At 28.8% G+C, this 23,917-nt stretch overlaps 1 protein-coding gene across 3 annotated transcripts; it reads left to right on the top strand.

The window, feature by feature from the left end:
- Positions 1-11: 11 nt before the first annotated feature.
- LOC130451666 (huntingtin-interacting protein 1) lies at positions 12-22,196 on the top strand. 3 transcript variants are annotated; one of them, XM_056790826.1, is made up of 16 exons: positions 48-339; positions 2,299-2,427; positions 4,179-4,600; positions 5,854-5,915; positions 10,342-10,616; positions 13,639-13,880; positions 14,809-14,987; positions 15,440-15,522; positions 16,112-16,273; positions 16,333-16,483; positions 17,212-17,520; positions 18,174-18,418; positions 18,476-18,628; positions 19,257-19,357; positions 20,293-20,522; positions 21,492-22,196. In XM_056790826.1, the coding sequence occupies exons 2-16, from the start codon at positions 2,389-2,391 to the stop codon at positions 21,653-21,655; spliced, it is 2,817 nt and encodes a 938-aa protein (XP_056646804.1). In that variant the 5' UTR covers positions 48-339; positions 2,299-2,388; the 3' UTR covers positions 21,656-22,196. The 3 variants fall into 3 exon arrangements, with proteins under 3 accessions (XP_056646802.1, XP_056646804.1, XP_056646803.1); XM_056790824.1 differs by lacking the exon at positions 2,299-2,427 and having other exon boundaries at positions 12-339; XM_056790825.1 differs by lacking the exons at positions 48-339; positions 2,299-2,427 and adding an exon at positions 2,454-2,716.
- Positions 22,197-23,917: the final 1,721 nt, after the last annotated feature.

A 23,917-nucleotide genomic window follows, 5' to 3' on the forward strand; every position in this document is an offset into this window, starting at 1 on the left:
CTCAAATCATTCTATTGGTTGAAAATAAAATGCATATCACATATCTGTACGCGTTTTCAAATCGTGCGATAAGCTAAATGAAATGAGAGTTTTCTTGATTGTCGGTTTGTCAGTGTTGTTTTGAATGCTTTTCCTGATTTTCTTGTTTTAACGTCAACATTCAAGGTTTTAGTTAGTTATTCAAAGACTGGATAAAAAAGTACGTAAAAAAATCCTACATGTGATAAACTTTGTGCAAAAGTGTGTCTAATTGACATGGCTTCTCTTTCTTTGCCTAGAGTGCTTCATCCAAGAAAAACGAGCTTAGAAATTGAAAGAGAAATCTTCGAAAAATCACAGGTATTTATATTTACAAATAACTATACTTTCATGTAAACGTACTTGTTACTATATTAAAAGTTAGCAGGAAACACTTTGTTATTGATAATGTCAATGTAATTCCCACCCGAAAAGGATGTTATACTTTTGCGAATAATAATTTTTTTTACTATATGTATCCTTTGTTTATAATTAGGCTGATTCATCGAGTTTGAACTTTGATGTGTTATAAAAATTACATTAATTTTTTTTTGGAAATTAATCAGTTTCATACCTACTCATACTAGATTTATGTTTATATATATTACTTTATTATCGACCTCATTTATAAATATGAATAATGTGTTAGATCTAATTACATATTTGAATGTAGAGTATTCAACAGAATTTAATATAAACTATAGAATAGTTGTCTTTAGTAAAACATAGTTTTTATAATAAAGAACAAAGAATATTCCTATGTTTACAGTAATATACTAGAAACTTCCCAATAATAATTTGTATAATACTAAGGAATCATTTAGTTGTTTTGTTTATAGGACAATAATCAACTAGTTTTCAAATGTATATGAAAAATAACAACTAATGGGACATTTTATCTTAGATTTGATATCAAAATTAATACAATTATTTACATTCTAAGAGGTAAAAATAAACTTACACTTTAATTTTGCATACTATATAAGTAGGTATCACTTGAAACGTCTCTATCAAAAATTAATTATAGAAATAGTTATAATTCATGTTTTAATCTGAGATCTCAATGTCTCAGTGTCTATTACAGATGTAAATGTTTTTTAACATTTCCAGCTGATAGCCTGAAATGTAATGATAAGTGTGAGATTAGAGAACCTTGCTATATATATATATATATATATATATATATATATATATATATATATATATATATATATATATATATATATACTTGATGAAAAGTCGAAACATCAAAATTTGTCTCTCTTGGATGTTTCAAATTCTGCATCTTACAACAGTTCTATGTTTCTATGTCGGTGGTCAGTAAATCCTAAATCCTGTAGTGTAATTTTTTGGTATTGGTAAGTTTGTAATCCTTTGTTAATGAAAATTTAAGTGGACTTTAAAGAACATCTTTATTTCACATCAAATAATCTAATCGAAATGCTATTAATGTTACAGAGAAGTATTTCTATTAATTATTATTAAAAATCTCAAAGTAGAAACTCTGGTAGCTCAGAGTTTAACGATTCTATTATTGGGAAAATTGAAAAATAAATGTTTTTTCTAAAAAGTAATAAATTCAAATGCAAGATAGAGAGGTACTATAGGCCACATAATGCTAGACAGATCCCCTAAAGAAATCATATCAAAACTTCTAGCTAAAGACCTTGAGGAAAAATTACTATTTGAGACACAACATACAATTGTATTTCTATATAAAAAAATGAGAAAATAAATTAAAATAATAATCCAGTGAGTGGCTCTTAACAATTTTTAAACTTATATAATTATCTGCCGAGTGATTTTGATTATGGAGTTCATACTTTGGGAGTGGTTATAAGACAACGGGGTAATTAATTTCATCTAATTACCCTCTACGTCCTATATTAATACAGTTTATTTTGAAGAGTGAGTGAGGGTGATAAGCCACCTTTCTCCAACTTATTAATTATTCAAAAAATATTTTAAAAATTTTTTCCTTAAACTTTTCTGTTTGTTAAGGCTGTGAGTCTTATGAAATATACTTAAATTTTGGCTGATTTATGTTATATCATTGTAATAATTTTTTCTTTAAATATTTTCCTACCTTGAAAAAAAATAGAAGAAAAAATTTTATTAGACATTCTGAAAGAGAATTTTTGAAAATAAAAGAAAACATATTAATGGGATTATGATATATCTTACTCCAGACCTGTTATATATTTTGTTATCAATATTATCAGCTTGTCATCATAATTTAATAAGCGAATCTAATTGCCCCGTCAAACATTTTGGTTTCAGATTTTGCATGCATATTATAGCGCTTAACAACTTTGATTTATAAAAGTTTGCAAGTTGCATGTATGTTTGAAAGAGAGACATTACAAAAATATGGCAAAGGAGTATTCACCTAGAGATTTAGAAAAATATGTGAGTAATCTTGGTTGTTTTCATTTGTTTAATGTTATCTGTTTGTATAGGTGGATTGCTTTATTTTAGAATATATCATGGTTGTGTAAACAATTTATAAGTGTTCAGTGTTGCTAAGGGATATAGGAAAACAGGTGTGTGTGTATATAAGGTGTATTTTGAATAACTTCATTTTAACTGGTTTGGTCTCGCTATTGTCATTTATTGCTTCACTTTTCTATCTACTGTAGTTAAATATGTTATTATGAAATTTTTATATTTTTCTATCTCTATCCCTTTAAATACTGAGGTAAGTACAGTGTGGGCAACCCGAAATCTAATATTTACATTCATTATAGTCTTTTCATCACATTCAAATGTAACTCTTTTTGTTAAAATACATTAGCAAGAACAACAATTACAAGGACATGTGTGATAAGATTCTATCAAAATGAGAATAGACCATAGAAACCTTCTTACCATAAAAGTGATGTAAAATAACACTTATGTGAAAAAGTAGGGAATGTCTTTTATATGGATTTTAACCTAGTATTGACTCAGTTTGCAGAGAAAATCTGTAAGAATGGTGGAATTAAATAAACTAAAGGATAATAGAAGAAACTCACAAGTCAAGAAGGTATAAGTCAATAATAATTTTAACAAATAGTAAGGAGAAGGAACAAGAAGAAGAGGCATACCAAATAATCTTTTTTCTAATGTAGTATGATTAAAATAACTAATAGTTATGTAAATTATTTTGTATTCATATAACTCGATTGATTTTCGAATTATTTTCAGAATAGTTTAATCCTTAATGACCAACGCTAAACTTCCACAAATAAATTCAATTGAAAATTGATAAAGGCCGTTCGCATTTGATTTACACTGATTTTATGGAATTATTGGGCCACATTGAAAATGAAGTTTTTCTCTCATTGAAATTCCTACACTTTCCTTGTACAAAAACTTTGAGAAGTTAAATGTATGTCAGTATATTGGCAACATCTATTAGTGAATTTTAGCATAAACTGGAAATAATTAGTGTGCACTTGTTGATTACTGAACAATTACTCTATCCTTGAAGACCTTATAAACAAATAAAAGAAACTTGAATATTTTTGTTATTGTAATATACCCTAGGAGTATTGAAAAATATCCATTATTAAAACTACATATTTTTTGATTTCACTATAACTTTTCATGTTTTAATGTCGGCTTGATTCGAATAGTGCTTTTTATATTGAATTGAACGTTCCTTCATATTTAATTACAGTTGAACGAAGATGAATATGCTTAGGTCTCCTGAAATAACAAGGTGTAACAAGCGCCTTATATTAACAATCCTAAATTGAAACCCAAATTCGTAATTATCATGCCACAATATTGTAATACCACGTTTTTAAACATTCATCTTGTATATAATTTTATAAATAAAAATCATTCTAAAATGAGCAAAATGCTGCTGCGGCAACTATATAAGTTTGAGGTTAGCATTCTATTTGTAAAATCGAATACCATAGAGTTTTAAGGGTTCAAACAATGTGAGAGGTATGAAGAACAAGTGTCACTATTAAAATGATAAAAAAAGTAAGTGCTACATTACTTGAATTGCACATAACAAATGTGTTGGTTTTATATGAAAGGATAAAAGGTTGAGGTTCTTAGGTGAATTTTGCTAGTAATTTGCCTATGATTAAAACAAAAATTAATAAGAACATTCTGGGACGCTCAAATCCTCTTAAAAGTGGTAACAGGTCTCTTCTTTTTTCTAGGCTCAAGCGCTTCAAAAAGCAATAAATAGCAATGAAACTCCTGTCAAACAAAAACATGTACGTTCAGCAATTATTGGTACTTTCCATACACAAAGCGCTAAAATATTTTGGGCCTACGCTTTACGCTTACCAGCTATGGATGACAGGATTGTAGCATGGAAATTATGTCATGTTATTCACAAAGTGCTACGAGAAGGACATCCATTGTGTTTAGTCGACAGTCAGAGACATAAAAACGATTTAGATGAAATAGGTAAACTATGGGGGCATTTGAAAGAAGGTTACGGAAAAATGATCCGTTTATACACTTATTTGTTGATAAACAAGCTGGAATTTCACATGAGAAATCCACGATTTCCTGGGCATTTGGGTGTAACAGCTGAAGAATTGGAATCCATAGCTGGAAATGATATAAATAACTAGTAAGTATCCTTCATCGCCTTCTAACTATTCAAGTTTATGTCATAATGGCTATATACATATAGATACGCGGTGGTATCTAGCAGATACCAAAAAATAAATCAAAATGTCTCGATATCAAATATGTAAAATCCATCTCCCCTTTCTTATGAGACTCTCACTTTTCTTTAGATTCTTGTATCATCTGTTACTTTGCTTTCCTTTTTCACTGGTGTCGCCGTTCAAATCTACCGCCCCAATAAACTCGGCTAACACACAAATACGTAGGCAGCAACTGATCACCATCATCAATACCGATCTTGAAAACATTCTAGAGTGGGGTGGAAGCAATATGATTGAGTCCTAATGCAGCAAAGACCCAGGCTGCTGTTTTTACAAAGAAGGCTGGTACTGCAGCTCAGGAGTTGGTCCTCTCTGGACATAAAATATAACCATCATCGCAAATTCACTTGTTGGGTGTTGAGGTTGTTAGCAATATCTGCTAAGGCAGCTTCACAAAAACTTGAAGCCCTCTTTAAGACCAAAAAGCAACATACTCTGCTACAATTTTAAACCTCTACAACGCTCATATTCATCCATCGTCAGCTTAGAAGAAAGGTCTTCGACCTGATTCTGTTTTATTAATACTACTACGCAGATGCTCTTCCGAGCTGTTCAACATTATACCACCTAGAGCAGTATTTCGCCCGCAGGTGCCCAGCACGTCAATTTATCGGACTTTTTTTGCAGAAATGCAAGCCTGTGGAATCAGTTACCAAGGCACGTCTTTCCTGAACAGTACAACCTACAGAAGTTCAAGATCAATATCCACAGGCATCTCCACATGGCGGGCAACACTCGAACTACTCGAGTGTAATGGGATTTACTCTCTTGTGTTCGATTTTTACATAAAAAAAAATGTTGATAGAATTTTTTGTCCTATTTTACAAAGAAATAAATGTCTTCTTTCGGTTGAGATGACCGATCTTTTGATATATTGTTTTCTTGCATTGTAAAGGGGGGTCGTTCACTCCTTAGAAGTATTTCTAATTTACATCGCCCACAGGATTGATACAGAGGGACTTTCCATAGTAATATTCGAACGTAACAATTTTCAACTTTCACTTCTCTATAAATTGGTACAATGTAAGAGGTAAGCAATTTTTGGTGAAAATCTTCTTTTCATTGAATTTTTCGTGAATAATTGTGGGATAATTTATTCTTTAATCATTGTAGGTCAATGTGAAGAAAATTATTTAATTTTTTTCTCTTTCAGTTTTGAAATGACAGTTGAAATGTTTGATTATTTGGATCACATTTTAGATTTACAAGAGGCAGGTAAGTGAAATTGGTAAATATTTTTTATTTGAGATAGCAATCCTAAACTGATTAGATTATGTTTATTGATTATTGTAATTCTACGAGCTTAATTTTATTGTTAATGGTAGTAGTAAATCACAAATATTTGAAAACAAAAACAAAGATACATAAAACTTTTTTATTCAAGCCAACAGTTTTATTGGTGTCTGAGGAATTTGAAACTGGTTTTATATGATTATTGTGATGTGAATTTAAATTGGTATTAACTATATACTGTTAATATAAGATATTGATAAAATGTAATTTTTCAATAACAGGGTTTAATAAATTAATTATATAAAACCCTGTATAGAATAAACAATTTTGAGATAAATACTGACATTCCGTGACCAAAAGACTCCGATTAATATGAAAAAATCTCGTTTCTACTTCGACAATAAAAAATAATATTAATAAAAGGTTATGATCAAACTCGTAATTGAACAAATACAAAAAGATTTAAACTTCATTCGAACTAGCTCTCAAATAATGACAGCTGCTGGCAAACTGAAAAACAATTTTCTGCAATACAAAAAACAATTTTTCAATCATGGGGAAAGCGGTCATTGGAGAATTTTTGTAATTTTGTAATAACTCTTTTTATACTATACCAAGCTTTCGAACGACTTTGCATCCATTTTCAAGTTTCAAGGCTGTAATAAATACCAAAGGTAACTGGTTCTTAATTTTCTAAATTGCTGATATTAAGGTTCTAAGAGGTTCTAAGAGGAAACTAATATTGGGAATTTTCACAGGAACACACATCATTTAAATTTTGACATCAAACTTCCAATCTTTTATTTTAAATTCTAATTACCCCCCGTATACGAGTTAAAAATCAACTCAATTGTGTGCAATAAATCGACAGAAACTAGTAATATCACTTTTTATAAATACTTCAGAAGGACAAAATTTTTCCATCCAAAACCAAATTTCAGAATTGCTACAAAGATAATGTAGTTCACAAGAAAATTTAAATTATGTGTGTTCCTGTAAAAATTCGCGATATTAGTTTCGTTTCATAATCTTAATATACTAGTGAGTTTTAACAATTTCGAAAATTATTATTTTCTTAACCAGTTTCTTTTGGTATCTATTACAGCCTTGAAAATAGATACAAAGCTGTTCGAAAGCTTGGTACAATATAAAAAAAGTTCACTAAATTAAAAAAATTCTCCCATAACTGCTTCCCCCATGATTGAAAAATTGTTTTTTGTATTGCAGAAAATTGTTTTTTAACTAGTTAGTCGCGAGTTACATTTTTTAAAATGATATACCCAATATTTTATTGCATATTTGGAATCAACTTGACTTCCCCATTACAATTATACAGGGTTATGATGTGTTCTACGGGGTATTTAAAAACGACCATCTAGTTAGACTATGTGATATGGATTAGTTGATGAATAATTTTCAAATAAAACAGTAGAAAAAGTCTCTTTGTTGATTACAACTTTTTGTAAAGCGCACCTATTAAATGCTAGTCTTTTTTTTAAATCAACTTCCGTCATTTTCTGTTGGAAGTAAATGTGGTAAGGTTGCAATTTGTTTTTATCAATGATTCTTTGCACGCCTTAGTAGTTCAGCTCTTGTTTATTGGAAATACACCTTACACTTGTGTGTGGGTTATCAGTAACTGCCAATAAAACATTAATTTCATTTTCTTCTGCCACATTTTTTAATCGTTCAAGCTTTTCATAATTAACTGAACCCGTGCGATTAAACTGCTCCATCAATCTCTCCAAGTGTGCTTTTGTAAATTACCGTCTTTCTGGAAAACGTTCATCGTATGTTTTTATTACATTCTTCCAATATCAAAGTCATATCAATTATTCTTCAAAACACTAAAAAATGTGCCAAATCGCTTAATCAAAAAGTAATAATGTTCCTATTGTTGTCATATCATTGTCAAATATTAGTTTTTGAGAAATAAATCATAGCCAACTCATAATTAATTGTTAAATGACATAAAATCGAAATACCTCAAGAAGTAATAATTTTAGGGAATGCTAGATAAAAAAAGTAGGCAGTACTTTGCGAAAAATCCTTGAAAATGTATTAGTACTTCGATTCACCCTGTATCATATTCAATTGATATTAACGAAATAATTAATTTTCCAGAATTTTAACTTCTATTCAAATGCTTAGGCAGCAACAGATCTTTATTCTCGAATTTCACTTATATTCTACAGGGTATTGAACTTGTTACGATTTTTGTGCAAAATTGGTTATAACTTTTTAAATATCCCTTAGAACACATCACAACCCAATTTTAGTGTAGTGGGGAAGTCAAGCCGATTCCAAATATACAGGGTGAGTCGGGAGGAGCGCACCAATCTCTAGGAGTGTATTATACACGTGAAAATAATGTAAGAAAACTCATATGCTCTTATCGGATTTTTATTTGTTTTCAAGTTATAGTATATTAACTAATAAACAAATTATCACATAAAAATTTTCTTAATCAGAGCGTTCTTTCATTAAATGTTCAAAAATACCGCCATTGACTTCTAAACATTTTCTGCTTCGTCTACGAAGAGCGTTTGTTGCTCTCCCAATTGATTCATTTCTTTCTTCTTTAATATGGGCTTCAGTATACTCAATTCGTCTAATTAGTGCATCCCGTGTGTCCACTTTTATTTTGTAGACTTCATTTCTCATCCAGCCCCATGAACAAAAATCTAGTGGTGTGAGGTTTGGAGATCCTGCAGGCCAATTAATGGGACCTCCACGACCAATTCAACGCACTGGAAAACGTTCGTCCAAATGCTGCTTGACCTGACGAGCCACATGTGCAGGAGCTCCATCGTGCTGATAGTACATCTGCATTCTAATATTTACAGGAACATCCTCTAGTAGGCCTTGTAATTAATTTTGTAAAATGAAATGAAAGGGCCAATTAAATAATTGTCAACCATACCACACCACACGTTTACAGAAAACCGATGTTGAAAATTGCTTTCGACTGTTGCGTGGGGATTTTCGTCCGACCATACATGATAGTTACGAGTATTATTAATGCCATCACGGGTAAATGTAACTTCATTCGTAAAGAGAGTTGTAGGTGCTGTACTCTCTGTACGTGATAAGGATATAAGCCTTGTTTGTGCAGTGTGTTTATCACCCTTTTTTATGCAATTCCCAATTGAGTGACAATTCTCTGTGAGCTATAGTAGTTGCATCTTCTTCTACTAGTTGCAGAATATTTTTTACTTTTACCAAACCTTGTCGAGTAGCGCATTCAGACGATATGTTAGCACTGGGAAGCTTACCAGTCTCGCACAATTTGTTAAAAGCTCTAATAAATACGTTTTTATCAGGATATCTTTGGTGTGGAAAACGTTGACGATATTCTTTAGCAGCAGATGTAGCATTTCCATCACAGAAACTATAAACAAACACTATATTTGCATATTCTAAATTTGAATAAGTATCTGGCATTTTGCAACACTAACACTCACATAAATTCGAAATTAAACGTTCAGTTACTATTCACTGTACACTGACAGTTCATCAAAACGTCAGAATGATCAAATGCCTTTAAGCCTCGAACATGGCATACTTTGATAATGTTAAAATTCAGATATAAGCTAGATGAACATTTTTAATTACTCCATAACTTGAAAACAAATGCAAATCGGATAAGAACATATGAGTTTTTTTACATTATTTTCACGTGTTTAATACACTCTTAGAGTTTGGCGCGCTCCTCCCGACTCACCCTGTATAATGAAACATAATTCGTTTGAAAAACTTTGATATATCACAGCATTATGGAACATCCTGTAAGATTGTAAATAAATATATATAGCGTTTTCTTGTGGTAATGTGCCACATTCGCTCAGAAATTAGTTTTTTCCCTTCACATAATAGTAACACTTGAGTTTTCCTTCCTCAACAAAGAATAGTACGAATTTATCTAATTTAAACAGAAGTTCTTTGCGATAGTGTGTTATATACTTAAAGTTCTCAACAAATAAGTGAAAACCTCAAGTCTAACTTGACAAATTTTAAAACTGGACAAAATGCAGAGATACTAATCCAACAAGTAATGCTAAATTGACAATTGCTACTTACTTCAGTATAGACTGAATTAGGTCGAAACGCCAAATTTTTATCTGTTATTTTCATAGAAAAGAGACCTAAAATCAAAACAATTCACCACGAAAAACGTATAAAAAGAGATCAAGTGAAAAGTTAAAATAAACTATGTTTATTTCGGTAGTACAACTTTTTTCCAAAACATGTTTTTCACCTACAAATTGTCATTAACAATTGAAATTTATAAATGAGAATAAAGTTTAAATGAAGGAATCTGTGTTAGAATCTTTGTGTTCATTAACCCTATTTATTTCACATTTGTTTAAATGCAAAAGCTGATAATGCTAGTTTTTGGTTGTTTTAGTGTTTAGCTCGCTGAATATGGCTAGATCCAATTCAATGACAAGTGCAGGACAGTGTCGACTTTCCCCTCTAATACCCTGTATACAGGATGCATCAAAATTGTATGATTACTGTGTAAAAATTATGTTTAAACTACATATGACGTTACCGCCCGATACGTTATCTGGACACAGGGAAAGATTTTTGAAGCAATTTAGGTCATTGAAGAAATTTTATGAAAGCACCAGTAATATGCAGTATTTTAAGGATCTTATAGCGATCCCACCTTTACCAGAGGTAATGGATTTAGAAGAAGATTTAATTAAATGTATATATTTGAAAGAAATGCATGTTAATAGTATAGAAGTAGTAGAACTAGATAATATTAATACAAATAATAGTGCTAGCAATTCAGAGCAGACTAACGATGAACATGTTGGGGTTTTGATAGATCTTGATTAGAATAATTAAAGCATATATAAAAATTGTCGTGTTTTTAAAATATGAATTTGAATACTAATTGTGTTGTTTATAAAGGAATATGATTATACAAATTTTGATTTTATTCTAAATACAAAAAAACACCTGACAGACAAGTGTTCAGGTATAAAGGAATCAATGTATTATTTTCCTATATTTTTTTTGGGGTAAAGCCCAACATTGTGGGCTATTAATTTTGACAATTTCATAGAATGGACGTGGAGATGTAGTTTTGTAACTTTTTAGTCAAACGGCACCTATGTATCGTATAATATTTTTAGATTTTTCAAGAAAGCTGAAACTTTCAAGCCCATTTTTAAAATTCATTTTGGTTATAAAAGCAAAACAAAAGTGGAAATTGCTACAGAACATTTCTTTACATTTAAGATACAACAAATATCTATTTTTAGAAAGCTTTGTATAAATATTCAAATATACAAGGCGTTTCCAAAATAATCTCATAAATTGTTATAAATGATTTATCATTCCATTTCATTAACTTTGGGACGTATATTAGTGTCAAAAAGAAATAAAATTTTCTTTATTGATTAATTGTAGCACTAGCTTTGTTCTGTTTAGTTAACACAATGAATTCACCAAAGGTACACTCTGTACTGTAAGAGATGACTATAATTATACAAACTTATTAAAATTAAATGATGACAAATAGTCCACAAATATATTCCAGCTTACTCTGATAACTGCTTTTCAAATGTATGAATTATAGTAATAAAGTTTTATTTCAATGCATGTGTTTTTATATGGACTCTATTTGATTACATAATAAATAAACCTTTATATATGAATATTATTGGGAAAATGTTTTTTTTACTTTATTTTTGGTTTTATTTGTGCCAGACATTTGGTAAACAATATAAATATGTCCATGCCAATATTTGCATATTTTTATAATATACTGTTTATCATCAACACTACCTCCGGAAAACTTTTACTGTACATTTGTCCGTGAAAAACAGTTATTACCAGTCATTTCTCAGAAATTATTTATTAGAAAAAAATTTTGAAACAAAATAGCGAAAAAATATGGAGGTCGATTTGTTGGAGACAAAATAGTTTTCAGTTTAGTTTCTATACTTCTCATATTTATATATAGGTATATAGTTGAAGGGAAATTTTTGGATTTGTTGTTTATCTGAATAATTGTGTGGAACCAATTAAATCCTATAACTAGTTTTCACATTTTTCAATGTTTTATGAATGGGTTTGATGGAATGATATTCTAATATTACTATATATTAGACACGCCATTTTATCAATAATGGGCGTTTTAAACCTAGAAGATGGAGAGAATATGAAACAAGTTATCATCAGACATAATTTAGTCTCATGTTGAAATAATTGAAAATCGGATCAGAATAGAATAAAGACAGGAGTCAAATTTTCTTTCACATACAGTCATTGGGAAATAAAAAATTACAGGTTAAGATCAACTCTCATAAGTTGAATTTCTATTCCAACCATTATTAGGCACTGAAATAGAGCTAGTTTAACCATATGGGATTTTATTGCACAACGAATCATGCATTGGACAAATTTAGAACTATCTCTTAAAAGGAAATATTCGATTTTGGATAAAAAATATTATGTGGAGGTGTTTGTTTCAAATCATTTAATACATTTGGTCTATAAGTACAGTGAGAAACCTTATGAAATTAATATTCGAATCCTCGTGGCAATTGTGAAGTCTTGATTTGAATTTAATAATGGGTTGAGTAGAAAACATACTTACTTAATCGTCATAACGCAACATTTATAACTTAATAACAAGATTAGACAAATGTAAAAAATTAAAAGTAGCCCTAATAGACGTTTGGGAATATAAGAATATTGAATTTTTCCATGTCCAGAAAACAGACTATTTATTGTAACTCGTGCTACACTCCTTTCAAATCTCATATCATTCTTTAGTGTACATTCAGCATATACGCTTATAATTGAAAAATATTAGACTGACAAATATACGTAACAAATTAAAGAGTCACTGATCTAGTTTTATTTATTAATACACCAAATGCCTCAATTGTTAAGAGATATATTCATGAAGTATCACTACTCTTTAAATCATATATCTGAACTAAGAATTACCATCACTATACAAACATTATATAGTGCAATAAAATGATCATCAATATCATGTTGTGTACCCAAATAATTCTTATTATGTTTTTACGTCAGAAAATTGTTAATTATGTTAAGAATTTAATTCTTGAAAGATAATGTCAATAAATTTTTATTTATATTCTGATTGTTGATCAACTTAACACTATAGTTTTTAAAAATTTTAATGAAATATAATTTAAAAACAATTGAACTTAGATAACAAATTTGGATCAATATTATATATCAAATCTTGAAATGTGAAAACCCACAAATTGTTTTATTTGAAAAAATTGAAACGATATTTTTTTAATTTTATTGAATGTCCTAAATCTATTGATGAGTTTTTCATGTTTCACTTCCAACTGAGTATATTGGGACATATATCACATTGAAAACATTTACCTCATCTCTTCTTGGTAATCTCTTAATCACATAAGTATTTTTCGTAATGGACACATTTTGTCATTTATGTAGATTCTCAAATACTTTTATTTGAACACAATACAATTAACAATATATTAGTTTATAGTATCTACTGTGAGTATAAAAATGTCTGGACACGTATAAGTGAATTTTAGTTCTTTAGAATGGCCTCAATTTTGTACAAACTATTTTTTAAAGTAAACAGTACAAATTTCCAGTAATATTTGTATATTATTTGACAAACTCGGTGTCTCATATATCGACTATAAAATCAAAGATAATAAACTTTTTACAGAATCCTCCAAATTTTCTAATAATGGGCGATTTTAGAACATATGTAACACAAGAAGTGGTGGTTCCACAAGAACCAGAACATGAAGAAGAACCTTTAAGTGAAGCAAACTTGATTGATACTACAGAAGAGAGTTCATCAGAAATCGATAGTATACAAGCACGTAATGATGCTGTGATTTCAGCACTTCAAGAAGAAATGATGAAAGAAAGAAAAATGTTAAGATCACAGCGGGAATTGATACGGTAATAAAACAATATGTTTTTTTGTCCACAATATATCTGCCACTGATATTACTAAGTGTAAATGTAATTATTTTGTGATACTTACTACATAACAGAATACGTTTCTGCCCATCCTTCCCTTACGATTTTAAAATATATACCAACCTTTCCTTTTAGTATTCATCAGCATTTATAATAAAAACTATTTTGATAGTTACATTTTCTATGTAATTAGGACATAAAATAAAAATTCTCCTATTTCTTACTAGGCTTTAAGAAAACAGGTATTTATCAAATCACTCATGATTTTACTAGTAAGTATTAAAGTTTTAATGATCTACTACATTTTGGGGGTTAAACAACAACTTGGAACAAACATACTAATTGTATTATGATATTTACCTAACTTTAACATACTCTAGTTTGAATTCTTGAGATATATTGAATACTTATTGATTTTTGGTATTTGAATACCTCATTGCAACTGTTAGCTAAACGATTTTACTATTTATATTCACATACATCTGTTTTATATTGTGGCCAATTAGTATTCTACAATTTTTTTCTGGAAATTCAATTTTTGCTCTGTATTATAACTTAGTCTGTGCTGCATTAGCATTGGTAGCTAATTATAGTTAGCTATTCCAACCACATTTATTAAAATTAAATATTGTACTTGTAGAAAACTGGAAAATAGAACATGTGAAAAGATACATAAAAATTATTCATTGTTCATATATTGAAATCTATGCTATACATGTATTGTAAGCAGGAGTTTTGAGGATACAAATTATTATGGTATATATGAATAAATTTTGAATCTCTATTGGTATAAATACACAATGACTGAAAAAAAGATATAGAAGAATTCGCCTATTTCATAATCTTAATGTAATAAAAAAAATAGATATTTTGTCAATGCTTAGTTATTAAACTTTATAATTAACAGGCAACAATTAACTGATATGATGGCCAAAAATGAAATAGAAGTTACAAAATTACAAAATAGAATAGTGGAATTAGAGACTGAACTTGCAACCAAAGAAAGCGAACTATTACAAGAACGCCAAGTAAAAGAAGATTTATTACATCAGTCATTTACTGTGGCTCAGACACAAGATTCTGAACGTAAGTGATATCAAAAAATTTTTAAAAATAAATTGAGATATTTTTTGTTTACACATGAAATATTGTATGACTATAAATTGCAAACCCTTCATATGTAAATGTTATCTGAGTAAAGAAAATTAAGTATATATAAAGTTTTTGCAATATTCAAACTATTGTTCAAAATCTAGTAGAACAGTATTCAATTATTAGTAATTAGAGAAAGTTTACTTTCAAAATTGAAATCCAGAAATCAATTTAGTTTAAACTCTAAATCATATCAGAAAAATTAAATCCTAAGATGAATAGTAAATATTCAGGTGAAACGTTTTTTAGTTTTGTTTCAGATTGTGGTGGTTCACAGCAATTTATTCTTTCAGTATTTTTCTAAAAAACCGAATTCATTCTTATATTATAAAGCCCATTTTTTCATAGAAGTACTAAAGTTACTAATTTTATTAACCTGTTTACAGAAAAAGTGAAAAATGAAAAATTCGACAAACTTAAAGAACTTTATGTTAAATTGAGAGATGAACACATTCAAAAAATTAGAGAGGTATGTATCCAACTATTGTGTGCTCTTATGTCAATTAAAAGTAGCTTTAAAGAAGTAATTGTGTAACTATGAAAGAATTTATGTGGTATGTGTTTATTAATGTAGAAAAAAACTTTTCCATTGGAAATTGGAAACTAGTCACAATATAACCTATTACAACCAATTATTTTATCCAAATACTCGTGTTTAAAATTTGTTGATTTGATTATGAATAAAATCTGTATTTTCTTCATAGTCACTTATGTTATTGCAGTTTGTTCTCCAGTGATATATCCCTAATAAATTTACATCATACTTGTCTGTCTGTCTTTCTAATCTGATTTTGAATTTTGTATAGTTTCTCTTAATTTAATATTATTGGAAATAGTTGATTTTTTAAAATAAATATATTATTTCTATTATACGTCTATGCCTTTCCTGTTGTGTCCTAAATTTTTTGGTTTTGATTTAATATGTCGGTATGATCATGATCTAGTTCAAATTCTCTAGAATGGTGTTGATGGTTGTAAACAGAGAAATTTGTTCATAAATATTTTTAGATTATTTACTCTATTCCTTTTATTTTCATGTTCTACCTTTTTAATTTTAGAAAGCTGAAATAGAGAAAAAATTAGTAAGTGCCATTAAAAGTATACAGCGATTGACTGAATTAGAATTGCTAAATGAAGAATTACAAGAAGATGCCAAACAAAAATCTACCGAGCTCTCTGCATTGCAAAAGGATAAACAACTTTTTATTATGGAAACAGAAGTAAGTGGTTCATCTTTAAAATTCAACCAAATGTTTATACAAAATTTTAAACTTTGTAGATACTCAAAAAAAGTGTGATGGATGCATGTCGTGAAAGAGATGATGTCAAAAATGAATTAGCTATGACAGTTCAAGAAAAAGATGAGTTTAAAAAAACATCTGACGAATTATCTTACAAATTGTTGGATTTGGAACGTCAATTAACTAAAGGTGAATAAATATTTTAACATGTTTGAAAAATTAAATATCCACTATTGTCGTATTTGCCTTGAAATTTCTAGAACCATGGTAATATTTATACTGCACTAGCACTCACAATTACATTGTTTGACGTGAGTTCCAATAACCAAGTTTAGAGAGTTTGTCTTAGGTCTTAAAAACACCTTGATTATTGAAACGCGTCACACGCGAAACAGTCACATATTGAAGTTTTGTATTTGTGAATATTAATGTACTGAACACACTATTTACGCTGTTTTACACCTGCGCCATAGCCAGAAATTACAACTTAGTAATGTTAATGTAGGGGTAGTAAATAGTGTATTCAGTATTGCCGATTTCTGTTTGAAGGAAATCAATCACAAAAGTATATATTGTTGCAGGAAAGAGAAATATTTAGCATATATTAATTTATTTCAGAAATGTTGAGAATCTTATCAAATATAATAGTTTAGGGTCTTTAGTTGTCATAATTTGCGAATTATTTATCAAGTAATTTATTGGGTTTATAGATTTAGTCGTCATCAGATGGTCAAAATGGTACTCAAATGAAAATACTTCTAGTTGAACTGAGCACACTGTTCAGTACAACTACACCAACACTCACAATTACACTGTCTGGTTTTTTGAACTCCCCCTATAAGTTATTGGCTCATATCCTACTAAACGACCAGTCAATGTTCATTCTTATAAACTTATATCTTGTTTCTTCATTTTAGAACAGAATCAGTCGCAAAATAGTTTGAAAGATATTGTGTTGAAATTGTTAGAAAATCTTAAAGATCTGATTAGACATGCCATTCATGAAGTTGACAATCCCGCTTTAACAGCAGTTACCTGCTCATCAGATTATTTTAGGGGTTTAACAGAAGGATGTATAAGTTCTTTAGATGATTGTTCAAACATTGCAGAAGAGGATTATGCTAGTATTATCACTGTTGCAAACAAACTTGTTCATAGGCTTACATATTATATATTACAAGGAAAAGCTGTTTCCAATACAAGTCCTGATATCTCATTTGGAGAAAGTAAGTTTTTTATTATTATTTCATAGTAATAAAAACACATATTATTATTTTATGGATATGTCTATGGAAATCTTGTGTATAAATAGTTTGTATTATTTCAATGTCTCTGAAAAATGTTCTTTCTTCTATCCAAACTGGTAATCTTATGCATTGCTCAATACTTTGGATTGAATTTATTCTTTGATACCTTTCACAATATTTGTAGCAAGCTTATTTGTAAATATGAAGGGTTTTCTGAATTTTTGTCTTATTTCAGGATCATTATTTCTACTAAGTTTAGGTGGTGTTCACCACATCAGGAATTTCCGTAGGATATGAACATTTAATTTCTTTAAGAATTCTGTTTACAGTTACTGATATGATTTATGGCATAATAGGGGAGAATTGTTATGAATACCTTTCTATTTCCGAATTAGGTATATCATTGATGGGAATAAGCACTTCTAATAGTAATGCCTCCAAATAACTTTTAATCCACCCCTAACAACTTTCATGGGGGTAATCCATTTTCTATAATGTGAATAAGTTCGTTAGCATACCAAGATATTTTTTCAAAAATAATTAATAAATTGCGCAGGAAATTTGTTATTGATTTAAAAATATTCCATTGACTTAAACATGACATAAAAACTTGTGAATGAAATAATTTTCAGAGGTAGCAGAAGCATGTAAAGAATTGGGTGAAATAATTTTAAAAGTTATTGATGTTTTAAAACTGAACGAAAATACAGAAGATGTAGTCAAAGAAGCCAAAGACAAATTAGAAGAATTAAATTCGTTAGCTGATAATATAGGTATATCTATTCTTGGAGAAAAAGCAGAAAATCTAGTTGATATGCTTGAAAGTGAAATGATAGCAATGGACAAGGCCATCGAAGAAGCGGCCAATCGAATTCAGGTATTCATTTTTACTAAAATGACGATATTATTATTTTCAATATTTCTAATATTTTAGGACATGTTGACTAATTCAAGGGCTGCCGATTCTGGTATAAAATTAGAAGTAAATGAAAAGATATTAGATTCTTGTACCACATTGATGCAAGCTATTAGAATCTTGGTTCAAAAATCGAAATTATTACAAGCCGAAATTGTTGCTCAAGGCCGGGTAAGAAGTTTTGCTTTATAGGAGTTTTAATATAAAAATATGCTGGGTATAATTCACAATATTTGTACTGATGCTAATTCCTCTCGATTTTATTTATCCATAAATTAAAAACTTCCTAGATACACGCCGTTAATGGGTATTAAGTAAGTTGCTTATTTTTAGTGTTTGATTCCACTTTGCTGCATTCCTATTTAAATAGATAAACTAAACCTTTACCAACATCACCTATAATAATAATAATAATTATAAAAAAACTGTATAGAGTTATATTGAAGGTAGATATGTTAAACTCAATATTAAATTACTTTTTATAGTTCTATTGACATAAAAATCTGACACTGCAAATATATTTTGATCCAATCATTTCTAATTAGTAGAGTAGCAGCTTATTTTTGAATAAACTATCGAATATTTTTATTGTCTGCCAATATACTGAAAACTCCTAATATATTAGAAACTAAGTACTCCTTAGTTTTTTTTTAAAGTATCAATAATATATAATATCTACAATATACCTTATAAATGGCTTCAGTATAATTTGATTATAGATATTGAATGACCAATATCACTTAAAATTATAGTATATTATTTAGTAGTTTTCTCATGATTTTCAATCTGTATTTTGCAGGGAACGGCAAGTGCAAAAGAGTTTTACAAAAGGAATCATCAATGGACTGATGGATTTATATCAGCTGCTAAAGCAGTAGCACTTGCAGCAAAATTTTTATTGTAAGTCTAAAATTGTTGGCAGATTAAGCAAAAATTCATAATAATATTGGAATATTTGAAAATTGTCCTCTCTTTTCTGTCTTGCTCCTAATTCTACATTCATGAATAATAATAGTTGAAATATTTTTTTCTATTTTCACAGATGTACCTAATGCTTTATTATTATTGCTTGGTTCTTTTACATTCATTAAGAAATTTATTGATAGAACGCAAAATAAATTTTGTGACTTCATTTCCTTTATTACTTACAGAAGTTAATTTTACTGTAAACGTCGACAGTTAATTTACTTATGAAGTGGCTAAGATTATTGTATATTAATTTGTATAGCTAATAGTACGTGATTTTACTTTTTTAAAACTGATTTTAAGGGAGATACAACCCTTCAGGAGAAGAAGAAAATTCTAATTTTTTTCAAATATCTACTAAATGATTATACAGTTCATTTTTGGGAGTGATAATAAGACACCTATTACGTCCAAGTTTTTATTATATTATTTGAATAAATTATGTAGAAAAAGTTTTTCCTAGACACTTTTATGCAAAAAGCACTTTTAAATTTTATATTTCTGCCATTTGAAAAATTCTCTTGTATGGTGGTGACATGAAATTAATTATCCTAATGTCTTCTACTCACTCCTATAATATGAGCTCAATTTTTTGGCAGATATTAGATGAAAATGATTTTTAAATTTAAATCTTATATATATATATATATATATATATATATATATATATATATATATATATATATATTTATATATATAAAAGCATCCTTATTTTTAGATATTCTATTAGTTCTTGAAATTAATGTACATTATTTTGGACCACCTTGTTTGTTTGGTTATCCATAGGAATCAATTGTTCATAAAATCATTCATTAATATCTTGGAATGCAGTGATGAAATTAAAAGATGGTAATTATTTTCTTTTCCAGAATGGCTGCAGATAAAGTTGTTCAATCAAATGGAAAATTAGAACAGTTAGTAGTAGCGGCTCAAGAAATTGCAGCATCCACAGCTCAATTAGTTGTAGCCAGTCGAGTTAAAGCAGACAGAAATAGTCAAAATTTACAGCAACTGACTCAAGCATCTAAAAGTGTTACCACAGCGACAGGAGCTGTTCTAGCTACTGTTAAAGATTGTAGTCAACTTATCGACGAATCAGGTATAATAACCAATTCATCTAATTTTTTTTTTATTAGTGTTCTTTCACTATAATCATCTTACCAAGTAATGAAATGTATGTTACACAATATCTGATTAAAGATCTTTTATAATGTAATAGGGTAGATCCATAGTATACATATATCGTCAGAGCAACTCAAATGTTAACGCCAACATTTAATAGTGTAATTTAGACATTGCCTTATACTTGTTCTTCCAGACAATGAGCATAAAGAAGACATTTATAATGAGAAGAAAGAAGGCAGGAAAAAAATACACTATCCAAACCTTGAGAAAAATATAAAGGGTCTGAGGTGGCTAAAGAACTACCACAGGAGTTGACATTGGAGTATTTGTAACTAGTACCAAATACTCACTAACGCTAGGCTCCTGTCTGAGTGTTTTATACATAGAAATACTTACAATTGAAAAATACATGGAAGTGAATATAAAAATACTCAGAAATATGACATATAAATTTATTTTGAGAGGCAAACAGTTATCAATGCACTGAGCTCTAGTATTATCAACTCAAAGCTGTGCAGGTTCAGTAGATAGTTTATATGGATCCAGAACGTCTCCCCATGAATCTATACACCAACTAGGAATTACTGGTGTTCATTCAAATTTTCAAACTGAAAGGCGAGCAGTACATGTAAAAAACAACTCTAATAGGAGGATAATACTTAAAGTTGCAGTGTAATGTAACTCATTATTTAGTATATCTGTTATCAGTCTCAGCTCTTAATGTATTTATATAATACTTGACAAAAATAATCGTATTAAAAACATATTTTTCTCTGAAACACATGTTATACATTTTATTTTGTACCATATTCTAAATTATATAGGAAATCTTTTGAAAACGAGAATCTGTTGGATAAAGAATCATTACACCTACTTGTATTAATTGAAATAAAAATTAATTCATTAAATTAGACCTATATTTAATATACTTGTCGTTTTACAGAAGATCTGGATGTTTCAAACTTGACTCTCCATCAAGCTAAGCGACTTGAAATGGATTCACAAGTTAGAGTGCTCGAATTAGAAAAAGAATTGGAACAGGAACGCTATAGATTCTCCAGACTCAGAAAACATCATTATCAACTGGCAGGAGAAAGTGAAGCGTGAATCGACCTCTCTATTGACCTTTACAATAATCTTTATCCAAATATTTATATAATAAAATATTAGGACATCCACTTTGAATAAAAAACCTTCTTATGTTTATAATGTACTGAGTTTAAAATCCGGTGTAACATATTGGTTAACGGTTTATGATTCTTTTGGTGATTACTTTTAGTTTTTATTAAAAAAACTGGTATTCAAATGAAGGGTATAAACAAAGTTCGTCATTCACAATTTTATGTCAAAAATACAGCTATGGATTTCCCATATACCTAAATTTTTTGTATGGTTTCAAATTTAAGATTTCATTGCTTGGATTAAGTAGTAAGAAATTGGTTTTTTATAATATACAAATTCAATTTTCATATTCATTCTAAATATCATAGGATTAGAAGTCACATTTGAAAAAAAAATAATTGATATGAAGTAGATACACAAAAAATATAACATTTAATTATTAATAATTTTTAACACTGGATTCTCAACCAATTTAAAAAATAAGAAGGTTTCCCGAATTATTATTTAATAAAGCAGATACAGTGAACCATTATATGTTATTTTTTGCTAATTGATTAATAATTTGTGAGTTACCCGCGCCAAATTTGGAATAAATAGTGGTAACTAACACTAAAATGAACTAACCAAAATAACCTGCCTTTTCTTCTTTTATGAAGGAAAAGGTTTGCTTCCATCATTATTTGTTTGCACTAACCAACAATCATTGAATTGTTTTATTAAATAATAATGTCTGTAATACTAATTTTTCAACTGTTGTTGTTTATATTATATACAGTTGTAGTTTATATACATTAATTTTAACATATATATCTATTATATATATATATATATATATATATATATATATGTATATATATATATATATGTATATAATATATATATATATATATATATATATATATATATATATATATATATATGTTTGTATTACCTGAATTTGTATTGTACCATTTACAAATATTGAATATATTAAATTATTGTAATTAACAAAATAATAATTTCTCAAGATTACAAAATTCTGTTGCAAATATGCATCTCTCAATTAAAGCTGAGTGAAATTTGAGCATATTATCCCAATACGAGACTTGATATCTTTGATATAATTAAGACTATATAACAATTTGCTCAGGAAAATATGATTTTGTTCTTGCTTATAATTGGCTCATTATTTCAGGATTTATTTAAGTTTACATAACCTTAAATAGCTTTTTTGCTACAAAACTTTCTTGCAATTTTTTTTTCAAGTTTCCACATTTATTACTAATTTAATCCCAAATTACGATTTTTTCCTAGTTATGCTAGTTTGATTACGAGGTATATCCCATTAATGTAGTGAATTTTTATTGTATACGAAAACGTTCAAGCTTTGGGACAGACATTTCATCTTGAAAATTTCTATCCAGAGGTTTTTGATCTCGACTGAATAGATTTGGAAAACTTTTTGAATAACCAATGTCGAGAATTCAAACTCACTAGGTAACAAGCTTATAATTGGGAAAAAAATTGATCCCGATTTTAGCTATTTCCTCAAAAGTAATTCCGACAAAAGTAATAGTTATATTATTTTACAAAAGGGTTTGTCTATACCCATTTTGAGAATTTTTGTTTCATTCAAATCTGTTGATTAGATATTTTAGCATGTATTGGATTCAATTCCACAATATTTAAATGGAGAGCATTGAAAAAATAGATTGTAATGGGTTAAATCTATTTTAAGTATCCACTTTTATTAGTAGTACCTGAATAAATAACATCCAGATAAAAATTTGAACTATCGAGTACAAATTCATCTTTTATGTCTACTCATGACAGAAGTTTCGAATTTAATAGGACAGCTATCAAATTAATTATTAAATTGCGTTTTGCATTGTTTCTATAAGTAGTTTTCCAATATTGGCTTATTATTTGAAAGCATATTATAAAAGAGCCGAACAATATAATTAATCTAAAGGAATAACTTAATAAACGAAGTTCAAATATAAGGGAATGAAAGGGCAAAAGAAAGAAGGAAAAATGAAAGAGTAAGGGGATACAGATATGGCTTTATTATTCACTGTTGTCGACCATTTAGCTGGTGAACCAGTCACCAGGTTTTTCTGAAATAAGAGTTACATCAAATGTAACAAATAATTATTGTTAATATCATTGTTACCATTTGTTCTGCTTGGTTTAGTTCTGAGAAATATGTCATACAGGTAATTTATTTTGTTATGAAAAAGGCATAGATTTTGTTACCCTAAAAGTACC

This window comes from Diorhabda sublineata, chromosome X (assembly GCF_026230105.1).
Source record: "Diorhabda sublineata isolate icDioSubl1.1 chromosome X, icDioSubl1.1, whole genome shotgun sequence".
Classification (NCBI taxonomy): Eukaryota; Metazoa; Arthropoda; class Insecta; order Coleoptera; family Chrysomelidae; genus Diorhabda; species Diorhabda sublineata.

Bases quoted from the DNA above. Each gene is read 5' to 3' on its own strand.
- LOC130451666 (XM_056790824.1), top strand. From the start codon at position 256: ATGGCTTCTCTTTCTTTGCCTAGAGTGCTTCATCCAAGAAAAACGAGC. The intron at 16,274-16,332 runs GTAAGTGGTTCA...TAAACTTTGTAG, and splicing joins TTTTTATTATGGAAACAGAA to ATACTCAAAAAAAGTGTGAT. The intron at 18,419-18,475 runs GTATTCATTTTT...CTAATATTTTAG, and splicing joins AAGCGGCCAATCGAATTCAG to GACATGTTGACTAATTCAAG.